General features: G+C 40.0%; 4 protein-coding genes across 8 annotated transcripts in view; 2 read left to right on the forward strand and 2 right to left on the reverse strand.

The window, feature by feature from the left end:
- Gluclalpha (glycine receptor alpha 1) overlaps window positions 1-6,848 on the forward strand; it is a 49,448-nt gene extending 42,600 nt beyond the window's left edge. Inside the window, exon 11 of the mRNA XM_083055282.1 lies at window positions 87-6,848. Coding sequence (XP_082911408.1) covers window positions 87-668 — 582 coding nt within the window. The 3' untranslated portion in view covers window positions 669-6,848. The remainder of the gene's footprint in view (window positions 1-86) is intronic.
- LOC145945959 (putative ATP-dependent RNA helicase DDX5) lies at window positions 6,822-13,668 on the reverse strand. Its single transcript, XM_083055268.1, has 8 exons — window positions 13,499-13,668; window positions 12,824-13,177; window positions 12,094-12,747; window positions 11,804-11,976; window positions 11,658-11,717; window positions 9,422-9,664; window positions 9,164-9,340; window positions 6,822-8,616 (listed from the first exon to the last, which is right to left on the reverse strand). Exons 1-8 carry the CDS (start codon window positions 13,513-13,515, stop codon window positions 8,579-8,581), a joined length of 1,716 nt encoding a protein of 571 aa, XP_082911394.1. The 5' UTR covers window positions 13,516-13,668; the 3' UTR covers window positions 6,822-8,578.
- Window positions 13,669-16,194: 2,526 nt separating this feature from the next.
- On the forward strand, window positions 16,195-20,854 carry LOC145946294 (protein Loquacious-like). Of its 5 annotated transcripts, none has more exons than XM_083055837.1 (7): window positions 16,196-16,404; window positions 17,181-17,508; window positions 17,590-17,725; window positions 17,822-18,116; window positions 18,783-18,932; window positions 19,167-19,278; window positions 20,718-20,854. In XM_083055837.1, exons 2-7 carry the CDS (start codon window positions 17,190-17,192, stop codon window positions 20,852-20,854), a joined length of 1,149 nt encoding a protein of 382 aa, XP_082911963.1. In that variant the 5' UTR covers window positions 16,196-16,404; window positions 17,181-17,189. The 5 variants fall into 5 exon arrangements, with proteins under 5 accessions (XP_082911968.1, XP_082911963.1, XP_082911965.1 ...); XM_083055839.1 differs by having other exon boundaries at window positions 17,605-17,725; XM_083055838.1 differs by lacking the exon at window positions 16,196-16,404 and adding an exon at window positions 16,489-16,847.
- On the reverse strand, window positions 19,328-20,495 carry Mthfs (methenyltetrahydrofolate synthetase). The gene is made up of 4 exons (XM_083055843.1): window positions 20,188-20,495; window positions 19,792-20,047; window positions 19,645-19,692; window positions 19,328-19,572 (listed from the first exon to the last, which is right to left on the reverse strand). The coding sequence occupies exons 1-4, from the start codon at window positions 20,296-20,298 to the stop codon at window positions 19,400-19,402; spliced, it is 588 nt and encodes a 195-aa protein (XP_082911969.1). The 5' UTR covers window positions 20,299-20,495; the 3' UTR covers window positions 19,328-19,399.
- Window positions 20,855-20,944: the final 90 nt, after the last annotated feature.

Below are 20,944 nucleotides of genomic sequence, written 5' to 3' on the forward strand. Positions count from 1 at the left end.
ATCATCCTCCTCCTCTTCCACAGAATCCTCCTCATCATCACAATCATCACCATCAGCATCACCATCACTACCATCAGCAGTTGCAGCGTCATCAGCGTGCCGGCGGTAATCAGACGATATCGCAGCATCATTCGCTGCCGCGTATGTACCAGCAGGACCATCAGCAGCAGCAGCAGCATCACCACAAGTCGCAGCATCGTCATCAGCGTTATCATCCGGATCGCTCGCCGTCGCCGTCCTTCTCGCCGCTGAACGACGAAGACTGCGTCGCCGACCGGCATTGTTCCCCGACGCGACCGCTGCGACACCATTCGCGCAGGAGCTCGGCGAGGTCGTCGCTATCGCCGTCGAGATGGCCCTCCCCGGCTTCCTCGGCGTCGCCGTTGGGCACGCCGTCGCGCATGTCGCGCGCCGCGACGCCCTCGCCGCCGATCGCGCCGCCTACGTCATCATCCGCGGTGCCACCGCCCGCGCCGGCGATGACGGTGTCGTCGCAAAAGGGCTGCTGGGACCTGTCGCGCAAACTGCTCACCTGTCGTGCCCAGGGCAGCGCGAGGATCGATATCTTTGCGCGCGTTGCCTTCCCCCTCATGTTCATTTTCTTCAACTTTGCGTACTGGTCTATTTATCTGTTTCGCGGCGAAGATAACGCGGGCATACAGAATTGAGGAAGGGGAAGAGGAAAGTGTGACGGAATCAGAATCGCGTGTACGTACGAGAAGCCAAGTCGGATCCTTGAAGAAATGCCTTGCGGCAACTTTCAAAAGAGTCTTTGACACCAACGAGATCAAGTCGCGTTTGCTCGATACAAGGACCGATAAGGACCAGAGGCACTTTGACGAAGAGAGATTCCTCTACTGTCCGCGACCCGAAATGAAAATATTCCAGGACGAGGATCATCCAAGGCACAACGAGGATGTTAGCGATGCTCGATAGAATATCTTACGACGGTGGGTAAAAAGAAAACGATGAGGACGATAAAAAAACGCAACACATTACCCGCGTGCACTTTACACAATTAGTACATGTACACGCACACCGTACCTCATGACCCGCTCGGAAGACCGCGTGCCACAGACTGAACTGAAAGCGTAGTGGGCCCTGTATAGCCACGGCCTGTTAACAATTAAAAAAAAAAGCGTAAAATTTATAAGTATAATTATATCTGCGTTGCGTGAGATGGCAACACGTCCGTCGTTGCGAATTGATGTCGGACGGTTCCACGATCCGGTAAATATTACCGTAAAACGGGAGGAGGGGGGGTAAGATGATAAACACGCGACATAACGCGATAACGACGATCGTGCTCCGATTTCTTCGCGAAACGATAATATTTGCATCGGCAATGTTTGTTTGTAGATGTTTCGTATAGTCATTTCGCAAAGAATACGGAACAGTCTGCCGTTACCTCGCTACGTCGCGTGTTGCCCCTTCTTAAGATTGCACAGGGGAGGATCGGTCGGAATGTTTGACGTTGCAAAATATTAGGAGATATATCTATAGAGATGTCGAACGTTCCCCCCGATAGTTTTCCGAATGTGCAACGACCTGCTGGTATGAGCTGGCGGGTTTATCAATTCTAGCGGTACCAAGGAACTTTGAAAATCCACGACGTGTTTTTGAGTTGTATTTTTTCTATTTATCTCGTAAAATTTATATAAAAAAAGATATGGAAAGAAAAACAGTTGTCCCAAAGTGTAAAATTTGAGTCGGGAAGACTCGACCATTGTAATTTAACGCTTCAGAAGGTACCATCTGTTCCTTCATCACTGACAAAGACAAAAGACGCCTTGGTATCGCTAATTTTAATCCTTATCCGGGTGATTCTTTTCCCGTTTATAGAAAGAAAAGCTAATACGCTTTCGCCGAACCCATTAATCGCCGTAAAAGTTATCGACGAATTCGTAATACTTTAAACGAACGGCAGAGAAAACCATGAATGAATGTGAAGGAGATGTAAATCCAACCGGTTATTTTTTTCTCACAAAGATAATCCGAAGCCCGGATAAAGATTAACGCGCAGACGCGAGTGCGAGCCGATACAAAGAGTAAACCGGCGAAGTAGTCGCGTTCGCGCGCAATTCGCGAACAATGTATTTCCTTTTTCCGCTGCCCCGGGTCGGTCACCCAGGGGGAGAGGGGAGATGCCCCCGGCTCCGGGGCTCTCACACGTATATTGCTCAGAAGAGATCGGCGACGCCGCGCGTGAAAAACCATCCCCGTCGACTTATTATTCTACCCGTCGCGAGGAAAACTGCGGTGTCGTCGACCTCGCGGACGGAACGAGAGGAGACGACGAAGACACAGACGCAGAACGTGCTCACACAGAGAAAAAGAAATCGCAAGAAGGAAGGAAAGCGCGGTGCGGACGATAGTTGTATTTTTTGAAACTCGACGGGAGACGCTACCCTCAAGCGAGAGACGACACGGCGACCCCGGCAAGCCTCGACGAGAGCACCACCCTGTTACGTACTCGGTAGGTTAAGGCTCCTGGCTCCTCGCCGACCATGTTGGAATTGTGACGTCAGATGCGAGAAAACACACGCTAAAAATGCTTAGATGCCATTTCGAAATAAAAAGATATTTCGATGAAACAGCACTTCAGATGGCTTTAGCACACTCTTATATATATCTCTCATTCTTTATAATCAATCAAAAAAACTGTAATATGAGGCCCAGTCCGTCTAGTCTTTGCACATGCGCAGTCATTCCGCATGACAAAGTTTGATATCACGATCATTTTACGGTTGTTGATCGACTGTCAAAGGAAAAGAATAGTTTTCGAGGTATTTTAAAAGTGTGCTAAAACCATTTGAAGTAGTGTTTCATCGAAATATAAATCTTTTCATTTAAAAACGGCATCTAAGAATTTTCAGCGTGTGCCTTCTCGCCTCTGACGTCACAATCTAACATGGCCGCGGCGAGGACTCAGGAGCCTTAACGAGGAAGCGGGAGAATGCGCGATCGGACATGCAGTTTTCCGCGTTATTTCTCTGAAGACGCGGAGAGCTATCATCTCCAATCCAGGAAGATAGACGGATAATTTGCGATGAACGGAGTTATGTCCGATCCGCATCCCTCTGCATTTCCTCTCCCCCATTCGTGTATCTTCCTTTTACTTCGTGCAATCGATACTATGCGCGTGCATAAGAAGAAGTAACTATCTTGCGACGTTGGATATTACCTCGCGCCTTTGTAGGACCGTGTTGTACTCAGAGACGAGCTCATCTTCTTTCTACAATTACAATTGTTCGCCTGGTAAACGCGAATTTAATATCAATCAATGTCGTTAGTCCAAGATAATGTCTTTAAAATGAAAGATATAGATCTGTCTCTGGGTATAACAAGCCTCCGGTAAGGATCACACGCGTATACGGAAACGGAAAGCATCCTCACGAAAGCGGAAATCGTCGTAAATGCAGATACAAATGTCATTAAACGGTGACTGTGTTTTTTTATAATAACGAATCGCCGCACTTTTCGAAAATATTATCGTAAAGGTATAAGGGATATTAAGCTGCGAGAGAGTTTATATTTACGTCACACGATTCAAGTGAAAAATTACTTCTAAGTAATTATTTAGGCAGATCTCTCTTTATCGAAAATCATGATGAGAAATAAAGTCGAATAATCGCGAGCGGGAATTATTTCCGACAGCCGAGAAATATCTCTACATGCGCTATACAAAGCTACGAAAATCTTGCGTTGAGTTTTTTCTCAAGAAGGAAGCCAGCTTCTCGCCATATCGTAACGATAGTACACCTCATCATTCTTCTGAAACTTGTAATGCATGTTATAATCTCTCGACTCGTAATTCCGTAATCGTTTCGCGCAATTCAGACTAACGTTCGTACTTGTTGCAAATCCGGATATGCATTAGAATCGATTGCGCGTGAGATATATCTGAAGCGCCGCTTCACGCATGTAATTTAAGTAGACGAATAATTAATTAATAATCGCGCAGTGTGTATTATCGTGCGTATAACAACGTTAGCAATAATCGGAGGGGACACCTGATTTTTTTATTCTTTTGCTCGGAGTTCTCGAATTACGTAGAATAAAATTGGATCGCAGGTGCGATATGGACGACGAGCGATCGTTCTCGATCTTTGTTTCTCCATCCTATCCGGTTCATTTCGAATTCTGCTCCACGTCTATATCGTGGCCTACGATTCGTGAATATGATAGAGTGTTTGCGCGTAAACACCCGGTATATTACTGGCTTCCGCGTGAGCCGTGTATACTTAAGAGATGTCTCTCTCTCTGTACATGTTAGAGACTTGAAGGGACACAAAGCCAGTATTTACGAAACGATTATACGTAGAGATCTATGTATATATATAGGTACATCGGTTAATCGAATCTCTCTCGATAGCGTATAGACTCGCGCCTGATGTATTTAGCGAATCTCGCGGACGCTCGATATCGAATTGAAACTTAAATCGTCGCGAAATCTTTTACAGGCTCTTACACAGTAGATCGCTTGAAACTTTCCGCATGTTTTTCATCAACCTGACACAATAAAAACGATTTCGCGTCGTGGCACTTGACCTTGTTTTTTTTCTTTTTTTTTTGCGCGCGCGAAAAGTCACGAGAAAATACGATCGAGAGATTATATGTAAGTGTTACGAGTCACTTCGGAAACATTTACTCTTGTGTTTTCCGACGATCATCTCTTGGCGATACAAAGGAGCAATCGTAGAATCCACACGAGAGTTTGATAGAACGGCGCGAGAAATTGTCTTTCTTCGAGAAATCGTCTTTTCCTTTTCCCCTGCATTGTCTTCATGATTGCCTATGATGAAAATGAAGGGTTTTTAGCCCTCGAACGCCTTTGATTTGAGCGACCGAGCAACGATTTGCTTCCAACGTTTCGTCTCGTCTCCCATCATCGATTCGCTTCCTTCTTGGAAGCCGCTGACTCTTCGAGACGGGGCTTCCGGCTGTTTTAGCGATTGCAGACAATTGACTGACACGTTTAATTATAGAATATCATCGAATCTGCTGCACGCACGCGCCGGCACGCGTCACCGGATCGCGTATCCTCCTCGATTCTTAAGAAATCTCGCTGAAGAACAAAGAAAATTCCGGAATAGAGACAGACTATACATTATATTATATCTCGTGGATTGAGGAGGTTGCTGCCGGTGACCGGAAGTTAGGGACGACCGTGTAAAACTTCACCCTCACACTTGTCACTCGCTTGCCTGGAGTCACTCGAGTCCAGGCGAGATCGATTCGCACACCGAAAAGAAAAAGAAAAAAAAAGTACATAGCGTCTCACACACACATATACACACACATGAATATATGACCCTTGCACGACACACGAATAACGAGATCCCGTTGTATCGCAAGTATAATAATTATAAGCGCGCCACACACACATAGCTCTCTCCCACGTCCGAAGACACACACCTAAAGGGTTTAATGTATTGTTATATGCGTACGTTGTAATATATGTGAACGAAGCATGCTGAGCCCTCTGTAAAAACAAAATAAATCCCTCCTTTACTCCCCAAGAAAAGATAAAATAAAACTTATGCGAGGAGCTTGTTAAAAACACACGTACACACATATACATACGAAAGAGATTCTCGCGCACGTTTACATTTGCGAAGAATACACGAAGAATAAATAAATCGCACTTTAACGTTAACATTTACGATTAGTGGGACATCGGTAGTATATCGTTTTTCTTACAATCACGGACGAACGACGAGCGATCTCTTCTTGGTCCTCGACCGAAAGTACGACGCACCTCTGTGTCTAGTAGAGGACTCTTAAACTGAAAGAAGCGCGATAAATTTTTCTACGGATCGAATTATGTATAATTAAGTACGTAGAAAGTATCCCGCACATGTCTTATGTGAAATGGATTTCGGTTAAAACAGCTGGTTCTTTCATATGTCTTATGACCTGCTGAACAAAAGATTCAATAGTCACAAAGCTAAATAATGGACAAATATTGAGTTCCAGCCAGTCAAACAGTTCGCAAAGTCCGAGTTTCTCAAGTTTGACTGATTGTAAATCAGTAACTGTCTATTATTTAGCTTTTAGCCTGTTACATTTTTTGTTCAGTAGATGATAAGCTGATTTTATCGGGATTCAATTTCATCTAGGACTTCACATAAATTCAAAAATTACGCACTAATCTTATATAAAATTGAATCTTAATAAAATCTGCTGGTTTCCTCATTGTTGTAGCTTATGACCTGCTGAATAAAAGATATAATAGGCTCAAAGCCTATGTAAAATAATAGACAGTTACTGATTTACAGCCAGTCAAACACGAAAAACTCAGATTCTACGAGTTGTTTGACTAGCTGTAGCTCAGTAACTGTCCATTATTTAGCTTTGAGGCTGTTACATCTTTTGTTCAGCAGGTCGTAAGCTACAACATATGAAAAAACCAGCTGATTTAACCGAAATCCATAACATTAGTGTGTGGGATACTTTCTCGCCCCTCTTTCAATCGATTATTCGAAGGTGCCTCGACCTTTCCGTCGAGACTGCCGAGGATTTCCTCGCCGTAATCGCAATCGAGGTCGATCACCGTCTCAATTAATCCCCTAAAATCCATAAAACCGCGCTCGCGTCCTGGATAAGTATCGACGAGCGGATATTAAACGTTGTCCATAATAATCGTAATAAGGATTGTTGTGTCCTCCCTTGGCGAAAGAGAGTGGCGGCACACAATCTCGACTCTCGAGCGAGAAGAAGAAGATATTGCATGTGTTTTGTGATTCGTGAGTGCAAAAGCATTCGATATTCCAAGATGTGTAACATAATAAATTTGTATCGTGGCGCATAGTCCGATGAAAAAAAAAAAAAAAAAAAAAAAAGAAGGGATCTTTTCCAGCGTAAAATCACATTAGATCGTCAATTACACCGGTGTGTACATCTTATATTGGTTGAGTAAGTAATTAATCACATCCTGTCGACATGTATCGGCCACCGAAAGGAGCTAATAATAAGCGAACCGAACCGAAGATCGGTGCTGCACACACATTAGGCTGAGAAAACAACAAACGGAATCGGTATTCTAAATTTACCGTAAGACCTTTAAACATTATCACTGTAATTAAGATATAAATTAAATTAAACAGAACGGGAGCGAAGAATCGATCCTACGCATGAGTCATTCTTTTGTTGTTTTACTCTTCCCTATACGCGATTAACAAAGTACAATTATTACAATTAGGATTCATTTCAATTTTTTTTATGACGAATGACATATTTTTTTAAATAATTTATTAAATTAATAGCGCTTTTAATTTATGGATATACATCATCGCCGAGTGCATCGCAGGTAAGTGATTACTGATAAAATAATATAGTCATGTTGGAAGATAATTAAATGAAAGCCAACATATGTGTCAGTATTGTAATATAGATTAATGTAATTTACATTAGACATATTTATGAATTTGTTTATGTTGTGTTGGTGAAATACTGTCCGTCGAGTGTTGTTATATTATTATTAATATTTATTATTTGTCACAAAATTGTCTAAATACAAACGAATAAATTACAAATAAGCGCGCTAGACATTTATAATTATGATCTCTATATTTATATACATATACACTACTTAAACTTATATACATACATTACATATACATATATGTGCGTATATGTGTATATAATGTATGTATAGTATATATAATGTTTATATAGTGTATATATGTTTATACATATACTAAATTAAACATCGTTACATTCTTAGGAAGTTTAGTTTGCATAATGATTAGATTTACCCGTTCGCTTACATCATCTTATTTTTTTCTTTTTTCTTTTACTACTGGAAATAGTGTATGAGAAATAGAGCGTTATAAAAACATATAAACGGTAGTTCGTCTATTATATCTAATCTAAATATGGTGTATATAGATAACACTTTTGAGAGGAAAAAAATTAGAGATACGGCAGAAAAGTTGCAAAAGGAAATAAAAGATGATAGCACATTCTACCACTGTATAACAAGTGTGAGTATAGCCATTAAAATATCTTCAATTGTTCAAGTATACTTTAAATATTCTTATAAATACGCGTGAATTGCATAAAAGCTCACCATCTTACGATCGGTATATCAAAGTTGACATAAGAGATTCGTGTAAATGTGGTCGGCAAACTATCAAATATTATGTTATACGGCAAGTCAAAAAAACTGGCGCAAGATTATTTCGCAATTTCATAGTACTTTCGTCCAAAATTTGTCGTTCGCGATTCCTGATTCGCCTTAATCTAAAAAAAATCGTTCCTACCGAATGACGAATTGCGGATTTAATAATCTTTCTCAAATCATGCTATTCACAAATCACAAATACCCGCATAATCTAGCGCCAGTTTTTAATGGTTCGATTCTATGGGATGCGCAGATTATATGCTGTTATGCAAGATTACAATAGCGTCCCATTGTAGTATTCGGCATAAATAACTTATCAAATAGCGTATGTTTCGTTTTTAAATCGCTGGTTTCAACAGTCAATTATCCATCTAATACATCGCTTTTATAAGGGCGTAAAAAAAATTTACCTGCCTTGTATAAATACGTTCTTTAGCCACCGCTGGAAGATCATCTCTCGCTACTCCAATAACTCTTGCCGATAACCTCTGGAGGAGAAACGATTTCCCATTAATACATTGTCTTTCTGTTGGGCTTTAAAGCTCCTGGGTCCTCGCCGCGGCCATGTTAGATTGTGACGTCAGAGGCGAGAAAACACACGCTAAAAATTCTTAGATTTCGAAATAAAAAGATATTTCGATGAAACAGCACTTCAGATGGCTCTAACACACTCTTAAAATACCTCGAAAACTATCCTTTTCCTTTTATAATCAATCAACAGCTTTAAAATGACTGTAATATGAGGCCCAGTCCGTCTGGTCTTTGCACATACGCAGTCATTCCGCATGGCAAAGTCTGATATCACGATCATTTTACAGCTGTTGATTGATTATAAAGGAAAAAGAATAGTTTTCGAGGTATTTTAAGTGTGCTAAAGCCATATCTAAAATAGTGTTTCATTGAAATATCTTTTCAAAGTGGCATCTAAGAATTTTCAATGTGTGCTTTCTCGCTTCTGACGTCACAATCTAACATGGTCGCGGCGAGGACCCAGGAGCCTTAACAGCTTTTTGGTAGTCGACATGGCATTCTTACCGTTACGATTGCTAACGGGGCTACGACTTCGCGAGTAGCTACGACTGTAGCTTCGTCGACTGCTCCGACCGTTTCGTTCCCTGCTATGACTTCGACTTCTACTTCGCGAGTAGCTGCGTTCCTTTCCATTACGACCACCGCCCCCGCCGCCTCGAGTTCGCCATCGGTTTCTTGCACCTGAATCCGACATGAATCCATCTTTACAAGCTTGAACTCTAAGCAATATAGGTTTTCTAGATATACTCGGTTTAGAAATACCTCTGTTTCTGCCATATCCGCCGGCTTTACCGTCGGCGAGCTCCAACAGCTTCGGATTTATCACCTGATTCGCCTCCTTCAGCACTTGTATCAGGTCGTTGGCCTTGTTGGCGTTGTTGGGCGTGAAGAAGGTATACGCCGTGCCGGTTTTCTGTCGACGACCGGTTCGACCGATCCGATGAACGTAATCCTCGGAGCAGGAGGGGTAGTCAAAATTGATGACAAACTTGACGTCTTCAACGTCTGAAATTAAGATTTGGCATTAGACCGGCCCGACTCTTTGTGGGATTCCAGTGTTGAGGACAGATACGGGTTAAGATAGTAGTAGTGTCGCAAGGATTGTGAAACACCGCGTGTCGAGTAGAGGTTTTAATGTTTTTTTTTATCGGACGGTTTATTACGATAAATTATATAACGACATTCGATGCGCTCTCGAAGAAGCCACGTAATAATCCGAATATTATTGCGTTGCTTCTTGCATTTGAAAAATTATTTTTAAAAACTGTTAAAAATAGCATTTTCTTATTGATATGATTTTGTTATAACTTTAATAAGTTTTCTATAAAGAGATAATTTTTATGTAGTGTTTAGAGCACAAGACTATAAAACAAAAACAAACTGTTGAACCGAGCACGATTCTGTTCTTCCTTTCTTAAATATCACAATGGTGAATACTTATTATATATATATAATTTTAAAAAAAAAGGAGAAAAGCGATTATAAAATACATTTTAAAGTTTTTTAAGAAATATATGCGGCTAATATCTAGAAAAGAGATCCAGAATCGTGACAAATTCGTATGATACAATAGTTAGTTATGATTAAAAGAATATAACTGTATGGTGTAGGTCGTCTCAAGAATTAAAAGGACAAAGGAATGCGTACAATTTAAAGGGACATAAAGTGATGGGTAGGTTTGTGTTACGCGTTCATACCCGTATATATATATACATATCAGTTTGACAAACATGATCTGTAACAAGTTAATAATCACACAGGCAAGAGACAAACGCATGTATACATACATGTACTTATATATACGCGTATACGTGTACATATGTGTCTGTGTGTGTGTATGTATGTATGTATGTGTGTATGTGTAAATGTCGATTAATGAAAAAAATTGAAACTATATAATACTAAAATACATTAGGCAGTGGGCGAGTGTTTCGCTAGCAACGTACGGGCAGGGCCTGGCTATTTGCGCTCGCTCCAGCTACTGCCTCCGCCACTCTGTCGCTCACAGGCGCAGGGCGCGCTAAGAGAGGCTCTGGCATATCTGCTATCACATGCCACCGCCTCAACGGACCAACGTTGTTGGTTGTCTGATTAGCTTGAGCGTGCCAGCGCAGGGGACTCTATTCTGGCAACAACGACCTGGCCAGCCAGCCCGGATGGCGTACAGCGCAGCGCAGTAGGACTGATATCCAGAATGTAGGTAGGTAGGTAAAGTAGTAGTAGTAGTAGTAGAGTAGTAGTGGTACATCCGATATGGCCCGGACTTGGCCGGACTTGGTCACACGCGATTGACGGACGGATAGAGGCACGGCGTCGCGGCCAGCGCAGACAATGCAAACCAGTGCACCACCGAACAAAGAGCGGCGGCGGGCACCCCCGACATGCTTTGCATTACCCGGCGTGGGCCTGCGCGCAATGTGCCTCTGCAATACAAACAAAGATCCAACCGCGTTAGCTGTGTGTGGCTACCTCCAATCATCCTCCTGCTTCAATATGCTCATCTTTTTTTTTTTTTTTTTTTTGCTTTTTGCCCTATTCCTTCTCTCTGATTTCCTTCTTTCAAGATTGTAATGTCCCGTTCGCATAAAGGTTCCGGATTTCAATGTATAATATGCCATATAAATTAGATTAAGAGATTAGGTCTTGTGCAACTCTAACAAACTCTTCTCCGGCATTATCGACTATATGTATAATTCGATTTATTTAATTTGCTACAAGATTAACTCTAACTTGGTGTACCACAAGATTGACAAGATTTTCAAACACAATTTAAATTGCTTTCATTTTTATCATATTTTTAACGGAACATTATACTACTAGGTAAAAATTTTCGATCAGAATAGAGCATTGTATATAAAAAAGAAAAAAAATTATAATTTTGGGGAATTTAAATTAATATACCGTGAATATTAATCAGTTTGTCTTCCATGTAATAGGAAAATAACTGATAATATATCGTTGCGTCTAATAATATAATAGAAAACATTGTATAACTTACCAAGACCGCGTGCAGCAACATCAGTAGCAACAAGGATTGGTGCTTTGCCCGATCTGAAATCTACAAATTACATACACATTTTGTTAATGTTTTTTTCGAAATTTTGTTTGAAAATTTATTATTTAGCATCGTGCGTTCATATATACCTTGTAAAACCCAATCTCGTTCCTGCTGCGTCTTGTCACCATGAATGCAAACTGCTGGCCAACCATCGCGCTTCATTTTCCTCGTTATTTCATCCACTCTACGCTTCGTTTCAATAAATACTATAGTTTTATTCTCGCTTTCTGCCATTATTTCTTTCAATAGAGTACTTAATCTATAAAATTTGATATGACTTTGTTTAGAACTGCTAAATATAACTGTTAAATAACTATTAGATGTTGTATTAAAACTTGAACAAGAAGCCAAAAGCACTCGAAACTCTTATACTCACTTATTCTCTTTTTCATAGTCCTGACATACATCTATTATTTGCAATATATTATGATTAGCTGAAAGTTGTAAAGAACCGACATTGATTTGAGCATAATCTTTAAGAAAATCTTCAGCTAAATTCTTTACTTCTTTAGGCCACGTGGCCGACCACATCAGTGTCTGCCTGTCTGGTCTAATTTGTTCTATAATCTTTCTGATTTGCGGCTCGAATCCCATGTCCAACATCCTGTCAGCTTCGTCTAATACTAAGTATGTACATCTTTTCAGATTTGTCTTCCCTGACTCGAGAAAGTCTAACAGTCTACCAGGTGTAGCGATAACTATTTCCACACCGCCGTCCAGATCCCTGGCTTGGGCGCCTTTCGGCGCACCGCCGTACAGACAGGTGTTTCTAATGCCTGACGAGTGGCCGAAGTCATCGGCAACCTGCTGAATCTGTTGGGCAAGTTCTCGGGTAGGTGCCAACACCAACGCGACAGGTCCGTCTTTGCGACTTAATTTCGGCTGGCTATTAATGTGAACTATCGCGGGCAATATATAAGACAGCGTCTTTCCGGATCCTGTGGATGCGATGCCCACCATATCTCGGCCGCTTAACGCAATAGGCCATCCTTGAGCTTGGATTGATGTAGGTTCGGTGAAACCTTGTCTTCTACGATATAAAAGAAAAATAACTTAGTACTTAAAAATACAAATAATCAAAAGAGTCAATCTTTGTAATCACTTACTTGATCTCTTTCAGGACATAATCCGGGAAACCCGCCTCCTCAAAATTGAGAACAGGATTGGGTATACTCTTGCCTCTCAGGGTAATTTCCTTGTCAGCCCTATATTTCTCCACGATACGTAAATCTCGATTTTGAACCGAATCGTCAGGAATGTAAAAGTCCTTCTTGAAGGGTTCCAATCGGCTGAGATCCCATCGTGGTTTCCTCAAATTCGCGCCGGGCTGACCACGATTGCTGCGACTGCTGGAAGGCCTGTCGCGTCCTCCGCTGCCACCCCAGCTCCTCCTGTCACGTGGTGATCTGCTCCTCGAGCGAGTACGCGATCTGCGCCGCCTGTCCCTGTCTCGACTACGGCTGGATCAACATATATATACGCGGTTAATTGAAATAATTCTGTTTACAAAATTTTTTTAAGACATCCAAGAAAAGCGTCATGTATAATTGATTGACAACCGCTGTCTAGCAAAAGCGTATCGCAATTTTGAAGAAATATACAAAGTTATGGAAACACTTTGTCAAAGAATTTTGGAAAGAATACCAATTAAAGCCGGCTTTTACGATGAAAAGGCAAGTGGCTTGTCATCGCGCGAAAGTTGGAGTTTCAACAAAAGCGTTCTCGACCGGAGACCCAGTACGCACGTATTCCTCGTCGCATTCCTATTCGCATCTACGTACCTTCTGTAGCGGCCCATATCTGCGCCTCGTCAAAGAACAAATTATTTTCTCACTAAACAAGTATCACTCAAAATTACGCGCGACGATTCGCATACGGAACGCGAAAACTCGAACAAATTCGACAAAGTGACGCAAATGGAAAAGAGTACGGCCATTAAGAGTAGGCAATTGATATAGACGCGCTCTCGTCATTCTGATCCGCCGATGACAACTGCCGTCAGCTGATTGGTCGTCGCGCGACAGGGCGAGCCAATCGACGCGCGATGCGTCTCGCGCATGCGCGCAGTCCTTGTTTAAGGTGCCTTTTCACGCCGACGCTCATTTTTAAGCTGGAAACACAATGCTAAGCGATAGCGATAGGAATAGCGATAGCGATAGAATAATATCTAACCTCTGTTCCTATTGGTAAATATTTTTTATTCCACCAATAAGAACAGAGAATAGATATTTTTCTATCGTTATCGCTATTCCTATCGCTATCGCTTAGCATTGTGTTCCCAGCTTTAGAGTCAAAGCACAGTATACTTATAATATACAGTAGGGACACACAGCGTCGGAACCTTTGATCTTTTTCAGCTGACCTTTCAGCAGTCCGCCTTGTCTTTAGGTTGCAGCACCGTATCAATATTTTTGTCGTACCCATTACTATTAAAACAATTTTGCGCGAAATATTTTCGATATATTATTTTATAGTTATTTTTTCTGAATAAAAATTAAATATTGCATAAAACGCGAAATCAAAATGATAGTATTGTAGTTTTACAGATTATATTTTACTATAAATGTAATCACAGTAATGGAGTTATTGGGTTCTTTATGTTGAACGGGATTGGCATGACTTATAAAAATGGTCGCTTACGATGCGCAAGCAAATCTGCGCGGCTGATTTGAGAACAAAGGACTGTCCTTACTGTATGTAAGTATACTGTGGTCAAAGTAGGGGGTCGATCATGTAACTTTTCTTTAGAGCGAAAACGTGAAAAGTGAACAATGGCCGGTATTCATAGCAGAGAGAAACCTGGGACTTGATTCTTGAATTTATTCGCAAGAGAAACGTATACGCAAATTCGGCTCTTACAGAAAAGTTGCAAGTTGATTGGCTATCGCATGGCTTTTAGCCAATCAACTTGCAACTTTTCTGTAAGAGCCGAATTTGAGCATACGTTTCTCTTGCGAATGAATTCAAGAATCGAACCCCTGAGAGCGGCCACCGCGGTTCGGTGGACGCGTGTACTGATGCGCTCCCTGAGAAAGTGGACATGAACTACGTCGTTACGCTCGGTAAAAAACGTAGAAATGGTTCGAATCCGTGATATGGTTCATATCCGAACTACTCGGATAAGAACCGAGTTGAGAACTAAACAGATGAGTCAGACAAGGACCAACAATCCATCGCTCTGGTTTTGTCTCACCAACGATGAGCGTCTCGTGGACTCGTGCGGCGGCAGGCACGAGATTTTGCCTTTCGCACGTAGCGTTCCACGTAATTCGAGAAGGACAAAATTTTATGAGGTTAAACTTTGGACAATATATAAAAAATTAAATATATTAAATATAAGGTGTAAAATCAGATTATAAGTTAAATAAAAATTATATCCAGTTTCCTGAGTACATTAAAAAAATTGTTTTCTGAAAGTGCAAATTAAAAAAATTGTTGAATTAAATTTGTTTTACATGAATAAATATTCTAATTTGCATAAATAATAAAAAAAAGTGCGAGTGACGGGAATTGAACCCGACTCGTAGTACGTACACTTAAGGGGATCCTATTTGAGTCTGTCTTACCGACCCAATGCGAAATTAACGACTTTTGCAATATCTTTTTGTTAACTACACAGATCAATAAATCCTTTTCTACGATTAAAGTATTTATAAGAACGGTTCTCGCAAGCTATAATTCCATGTAAAAAACAAAAAAAAGTTAAATAATTACAATTTTGTTATCGGTTACTTGTGTCAGTTCGTAACAATACTTATTTAATAAAAAAGTTCTGCAGTTTGTCTGTGCATAAGATATAACTGGCGAGATAGGGATAACTTGAAGGAATATTAGTGAGCAATTAAAGTAAGATTGCAAGTCTAATAAAAAAGTTATATATAAAGTACGTTTTATTCAAATGTGTGTATACGTGCATATGTTTGGATATGTGTGGTGCTAACCTATCGTGTGTATATGTGTATACGTGTATATGTTTGGATATGTGTGGTGCTAACCTATCGGAGTTCGACCATCCGACTAGGATCCCCTTAAAGTAAATAATAGATGGTTACTATGATTTACAGCCAGTCAAACACGAAAAACTCGCGCTCTGCGAGATGTTTGACTGGTTTTGTAACTCATTGTCATAGTAACGGTCCTTTATAATTAGCTTTGAGGCTATTACATCTTTTGATCAGAATGCCTAAACTACAGCATATCAAAAATTCAGCCAATTCCACTGAAAGCCAAAATCCTATGTATTTTGTGCGGGGTTCTTTCTCAATGTATTTATTAATGAAATTTCAGATTTGACCAATCATACGCACAGATCGTTTTAATCTGGATAATTTTGATTCTGTCGCGAAAGAATTACCGAGCGAAGGTACTTTATCGAGCGTCGATACATTTCCCGCGCCGCGTCTGCGCAGAACGAGCCACAAGTGTATCGGCGGCGCAGTCACACGTGCGCGCGCGCGCGCACGCGCGTGTGAGAAGAGGGATGCACGGACACACTCTTAGATATCGCAGAGCTGCGAACGAAGAAGGGATTCTCCGCTAGCCAGTAAACCATTTTTCTGTCGTCAAACGGATCAAGCTTTTTGTGAGACTTGGATCGATCACAAAAAGCGGGATTCGCTTTTCGCATAGGAATTGGCCTGTCATTGGAGCCAGCCGTACCTTTTACACGTCTCCCCGGAAAAAATCCGTAAGTGTGAGACGCGTGTTTGTCCCCCCGGTGACTTTGGCCCGCGGATCGAACCCGCGTAGCGGACGATACATACACATACACAACCGGTCGGCCGTTACTCCGATACCGGGTCGCCGCCGTCATCGTCATCATCATCGTCGTTGTCGTCGACATCATTGTTGGGGAAAACGACGTCGTATTTTACGTCGCGCCACGACATCGAGTCCCGCGCCTATATTTCCTCTCTCGCGTCGTTGTATTACGGTCAATCGATGGATTTTATAACAATCATGGCGGCCATGCCGGTCCCCCGACGATTTTATCGCGCCGTCGATTGAGATTTCGATTTCCTCGCGTTCGACGTGACGGACAGCTCGCCCCGATTTCCGCGTTCTTAAGACGTACGATCGTTGATAGCTGACGTTTCGCTTATATCCTTCCACAATGGTCGGGAATTCCGAGTAAGCGATCTTGATATGTATCTTGATGTCTAGCGCAAGGATAGTTTGAAACGTATCGTGCATATAAATTAGCTGTGTTACATATGTTACTACTCGATAAGACGAATATACAACTATAGATAAGAATATAGGATAAGGTTTATTAGATGCTCTACAGCTCAACAGTATTCTCGTTATCTTTATCGTGTATTTTTCGAGTGCCTAGGCCTAGACGAATGTTGTGTTTTTTTTCTTTCCTTTTTTTTTTTACATTATATCAATACTCTGTACGTTTCTAATTTGTTGACATTAATTGAAGAAAGATTAATTATTAATGTTTATAATTTATTTAAGGACATTACAATGGAGGAGTTGCATCAACAACAACAGCAGGTTGGACCTAACATGATGGCCGGTGTGGGTGGCGTTCCTAATCACTCAAACAACGTTAATCGTCGTAATAGAGTTCGTGTGACATTGCACGCTATGATGTTGGAGAAGCTACCGCTACACGAGGCAGCGCGTTTAGAAATGAAGGCGTTACCCAGCAAAACACCTGTCTCTGTTCTTCAAGAATTACTTTCCCGTAGGGGCACGATACCCAAATACGAGCTGGTTCAAATCGAGGGAGCTATTCACGAACCTACGTTTCGATACAGAGTCACTGTTGCTGATGTCGTTGGTTTGTATATTTTTTGTATTGCTTTTTCTTATTGACAATAGCATATTGTCAATCGATAAGTATGTAGCTATTTAAAAACAGATCCGATTGTTTCAGCAATGGGAACTGGCAGGTCCAAAAAAGAAGCGAAACACGCTGCTGCGAAAGCCGTTCTGGATAAATTAATCGGAGCAAATACCGAGTCTGCAGAATCTCCACTTCCAAATAGTTTACCCGAGTAAGGCCATTGCTTATTATGAATATTGAGATATTTCAAGTATTTGCAATTTGTATGTAAATGTATTATATGAAATTATGCTTTATTTTCATGCAGCTCGCAAAATTTACAAGAACTACAATCTTACGGAGAGGAGAAAGTAGTGAATAATCCAATTGGAGCCTTACAAGAAATGTGTATGTCCCGTCATTGGCCACCGCCGAAGTACTCGATGGAGGGTGAGGAAGGTTTACCTCACGAGAGACAATTCACTATTGTTTGTTCAATCTTAAAATATCGCGAGGTTGGTCAAGGAAAGAGTAAAAAAGTTGCCAAGAGGCATGCCGCTCATAAGATGTGGCAAGCTTTACACGATATGAATAACCAAGCTCCCAGTGTTGATGAGGATGAGGTAAGAACTCGTATTGTTTTGTTAATTGTTATATTAAATGATGAATATTATATGTCAATTTGTATGTATATTGTTTAATCCCTGTCGTTGTCAACTTGTAAAGTTTGGATATTTCCTTGATAATCCTTTGTGATTGTAGTTTAATAAAATAGTTGATAATTAAAATTCATTGATTAGAATTAGGAAGGAATTAGAAATTAGTTTTTAAAATTCATAGATTTTATTAGAAATACATTTTAAAAAGAAAAAAAAGTATAGTCGAGATGCAATACAGGATCCTGTAGTTGTTGTCAGATATACAACAGCAGGGATTGAAAGACAAGCGATTAGTGATAATGTCTATTTTACATGTGTGTATGTGTGTGTGTGAATGCGCGTGTATTTAGCGAAGTGGAAGTGATTTTGGCTTTAACGCCATTTTGTAAAATGTGAGCTATCTTTCCGATCTGTTTAAATCTATAACGGACCATTATTTGTGTAGTATCATGTTTCAATGTACAATATTAACATCCAATTGTATATTCTCTCCGAAGAATAATTACGCTTGGGTCATATCCACTTCATTTAAGTTTTTATGTAAACGTGGAGTAGCTATTAATGAAGCATTCCTTGTAACTTATGTGCTTACCAAAAGTTTTACATGTATATATTAATTGTCCATTATAGATTGTGCAAAGAAATGCAAACGTGAGCGCCCGTTATGCCGATCTGAAAGGTAGCAAAATCTCGACATTGACAACAGTACATAGTATCCAAGTTTCGAAATTTCACAAGAGTCTCAAGTCATCCACAGGTGTTAAGCTTTTTCAACTGCAGGTTTGTATTCAGATTCGATGAAGCCAATAGAAAAATAAATATTCTGATAATTCTTCTCTTGTGTTATTCTACTACAAAGATTTTATACTATTAAGCTAGAGAGAAATTGTCTGTATGTTTATATCGATATATATATATATATTATATATATATATATATATATATATATATATATATATATAATAAACTGAAATTGACAAAGTTACGGTGCAAGTCATTCTAATCTTGTTGCAGAATACTTGTTTCAATGATGGGGATGTAAATTTGGTACAATTCTTACAAGAAATTGCATCAGAGCAGCAGTTTGAAGTAACTTATGTTGATATTGAAGAGAAATCTATCAGTGGTAAGTTTATGATCTATATAATAAAGGTAATTTTATTTGTCAATAAGATAAAACAATTTTATTTCTATCACACATTTTGCATGAAAGTCAAATTACAAGCTTTTATATTTTTATGTATAATCTATTTATCGACCAGTACAATATCAACAAGCTCATCATTTTCATTTGTTGGAATGTCCTCTTGTATTTGTTCTTTAAATCCTACTGCAATTAAATACGGCTTTGTGGTTTGTTTTTTAAAACATATTTTCAAATATTTGTCATAATAACCCATTCCATGTCCCAGACGTTTTCCTAATTAATTATAAAATAATATAATAGGATAAAAAACAATCATAAGATATTTATTTGTTGAACAAAGCTCACCATTCATCGTGAAAGCAACACCTGGTAAAATTATTAAATCTAATCCACCTGTGTGATGAAATATACAGAATTTAAATTATTAATCGATGAATCTTAGGACATTAAGAAAACTTTTGAAAACTGACTTATTTTATTGTGAGGGTTTACCGGTTTCTAATGCATTTTCGCGACATTCAGTGAGGCTCGGCTGTTTAATGTTCCATTTCGTTAAGGGTAATGTTTCGTAGTCTTCCAGCGACTTTAGTTTCACCATGTCCATAGTTTTTCCACGATATCGCGGTACAAACGTCTCCTTTCCTGTGTCAAACATATGTTTTAAGATGGGCAAAGTGTCAAGTTCGTCCTTGGTACTCAGATATACCGAGATTCTCTTGCTGTCTTGATATTGCTTTAGCCCGCATAGCTGTAAAAAAATGCGAGAATAATTAATCGTACATGTAAAAAATTATGATTGTTTTATATACAACTCTTTCATTTCATTAGAACATAACCTTTTCAAGGACTTGAGTATATTATTGATCTATATGTTTTCTCCTGACTCACCTTGTTCAATACGTTTATAGATTGTTCCCTTTTTTCTTGTAAGCTAATGTTTTGAAGAGTATTCTTCATTTTTTTTCTCAAAGCACTCTTAGCTGATGTGAAAGCTGCCATAGTGCCTGGATCTATCGTACTGCTGCTTGTAGGTCACATGTAGGAATGTTTGTAGATAACGAATAATAACAAATGTTATATTACCGGTGTAAAACTAGCGTTTACACGATTTTTTAAAATTAGTAATAACTACAAATGTTAATAAACCAGATAAGCATGCAAATATGGTCACAATGTTTTATGTCGAGCACATTTCTTATAAATGATAAACTGTACAGAACATTGTGTAATCTTTGATCGTTATATTATGTAAGATGTTTGTTGATATGCGTATGATGCCTATGAACTATGATATCACATATTATCACGAATTGTGATGCGAGCTTTTATTAAAATGGTTTAATTGTACATGTTGAAAAGTAGAAGTAATGCAGCAGGCATAATTAGAGTTTAGACATTAATGTTGTCCCATCTTCCAGGTAAATTCCAGTGCCTTGTGCAACTGTCTACCCTGCCAGTGGCAGTTTGCTATGGTTGCGGTGCGACTAGTAAAGATGCTCAAGCCAGTGCTGCTCAAAATGCTCTGGAATATCTCAAAATCATGACCAAGAAGTGAGCCAGCGCTTTGCTCCTGCCAGCTGTCACTGTTACCTGCAAATCTCACAATAATTTCGCATCGAAAAGTCAGAATAACAATACAGACACC

The sequence above is a fragment of the Prenolepis imparis genome, unplaced genomic scaffold (assembly GCF_030444845.1).
Source record: "Prenolepis imparis isolate NDT839.2.m4 unplaced genomic scaffold, iyPreImpa1.0 SCAF_15, whole genome shotgun sequence".
Lineage (NCBI taxonomy): Eukaryota > Metazoa > Arthropoda > Insecta > Hymenoptera > Formicidae > Prenolepis > Prenolepis imparis.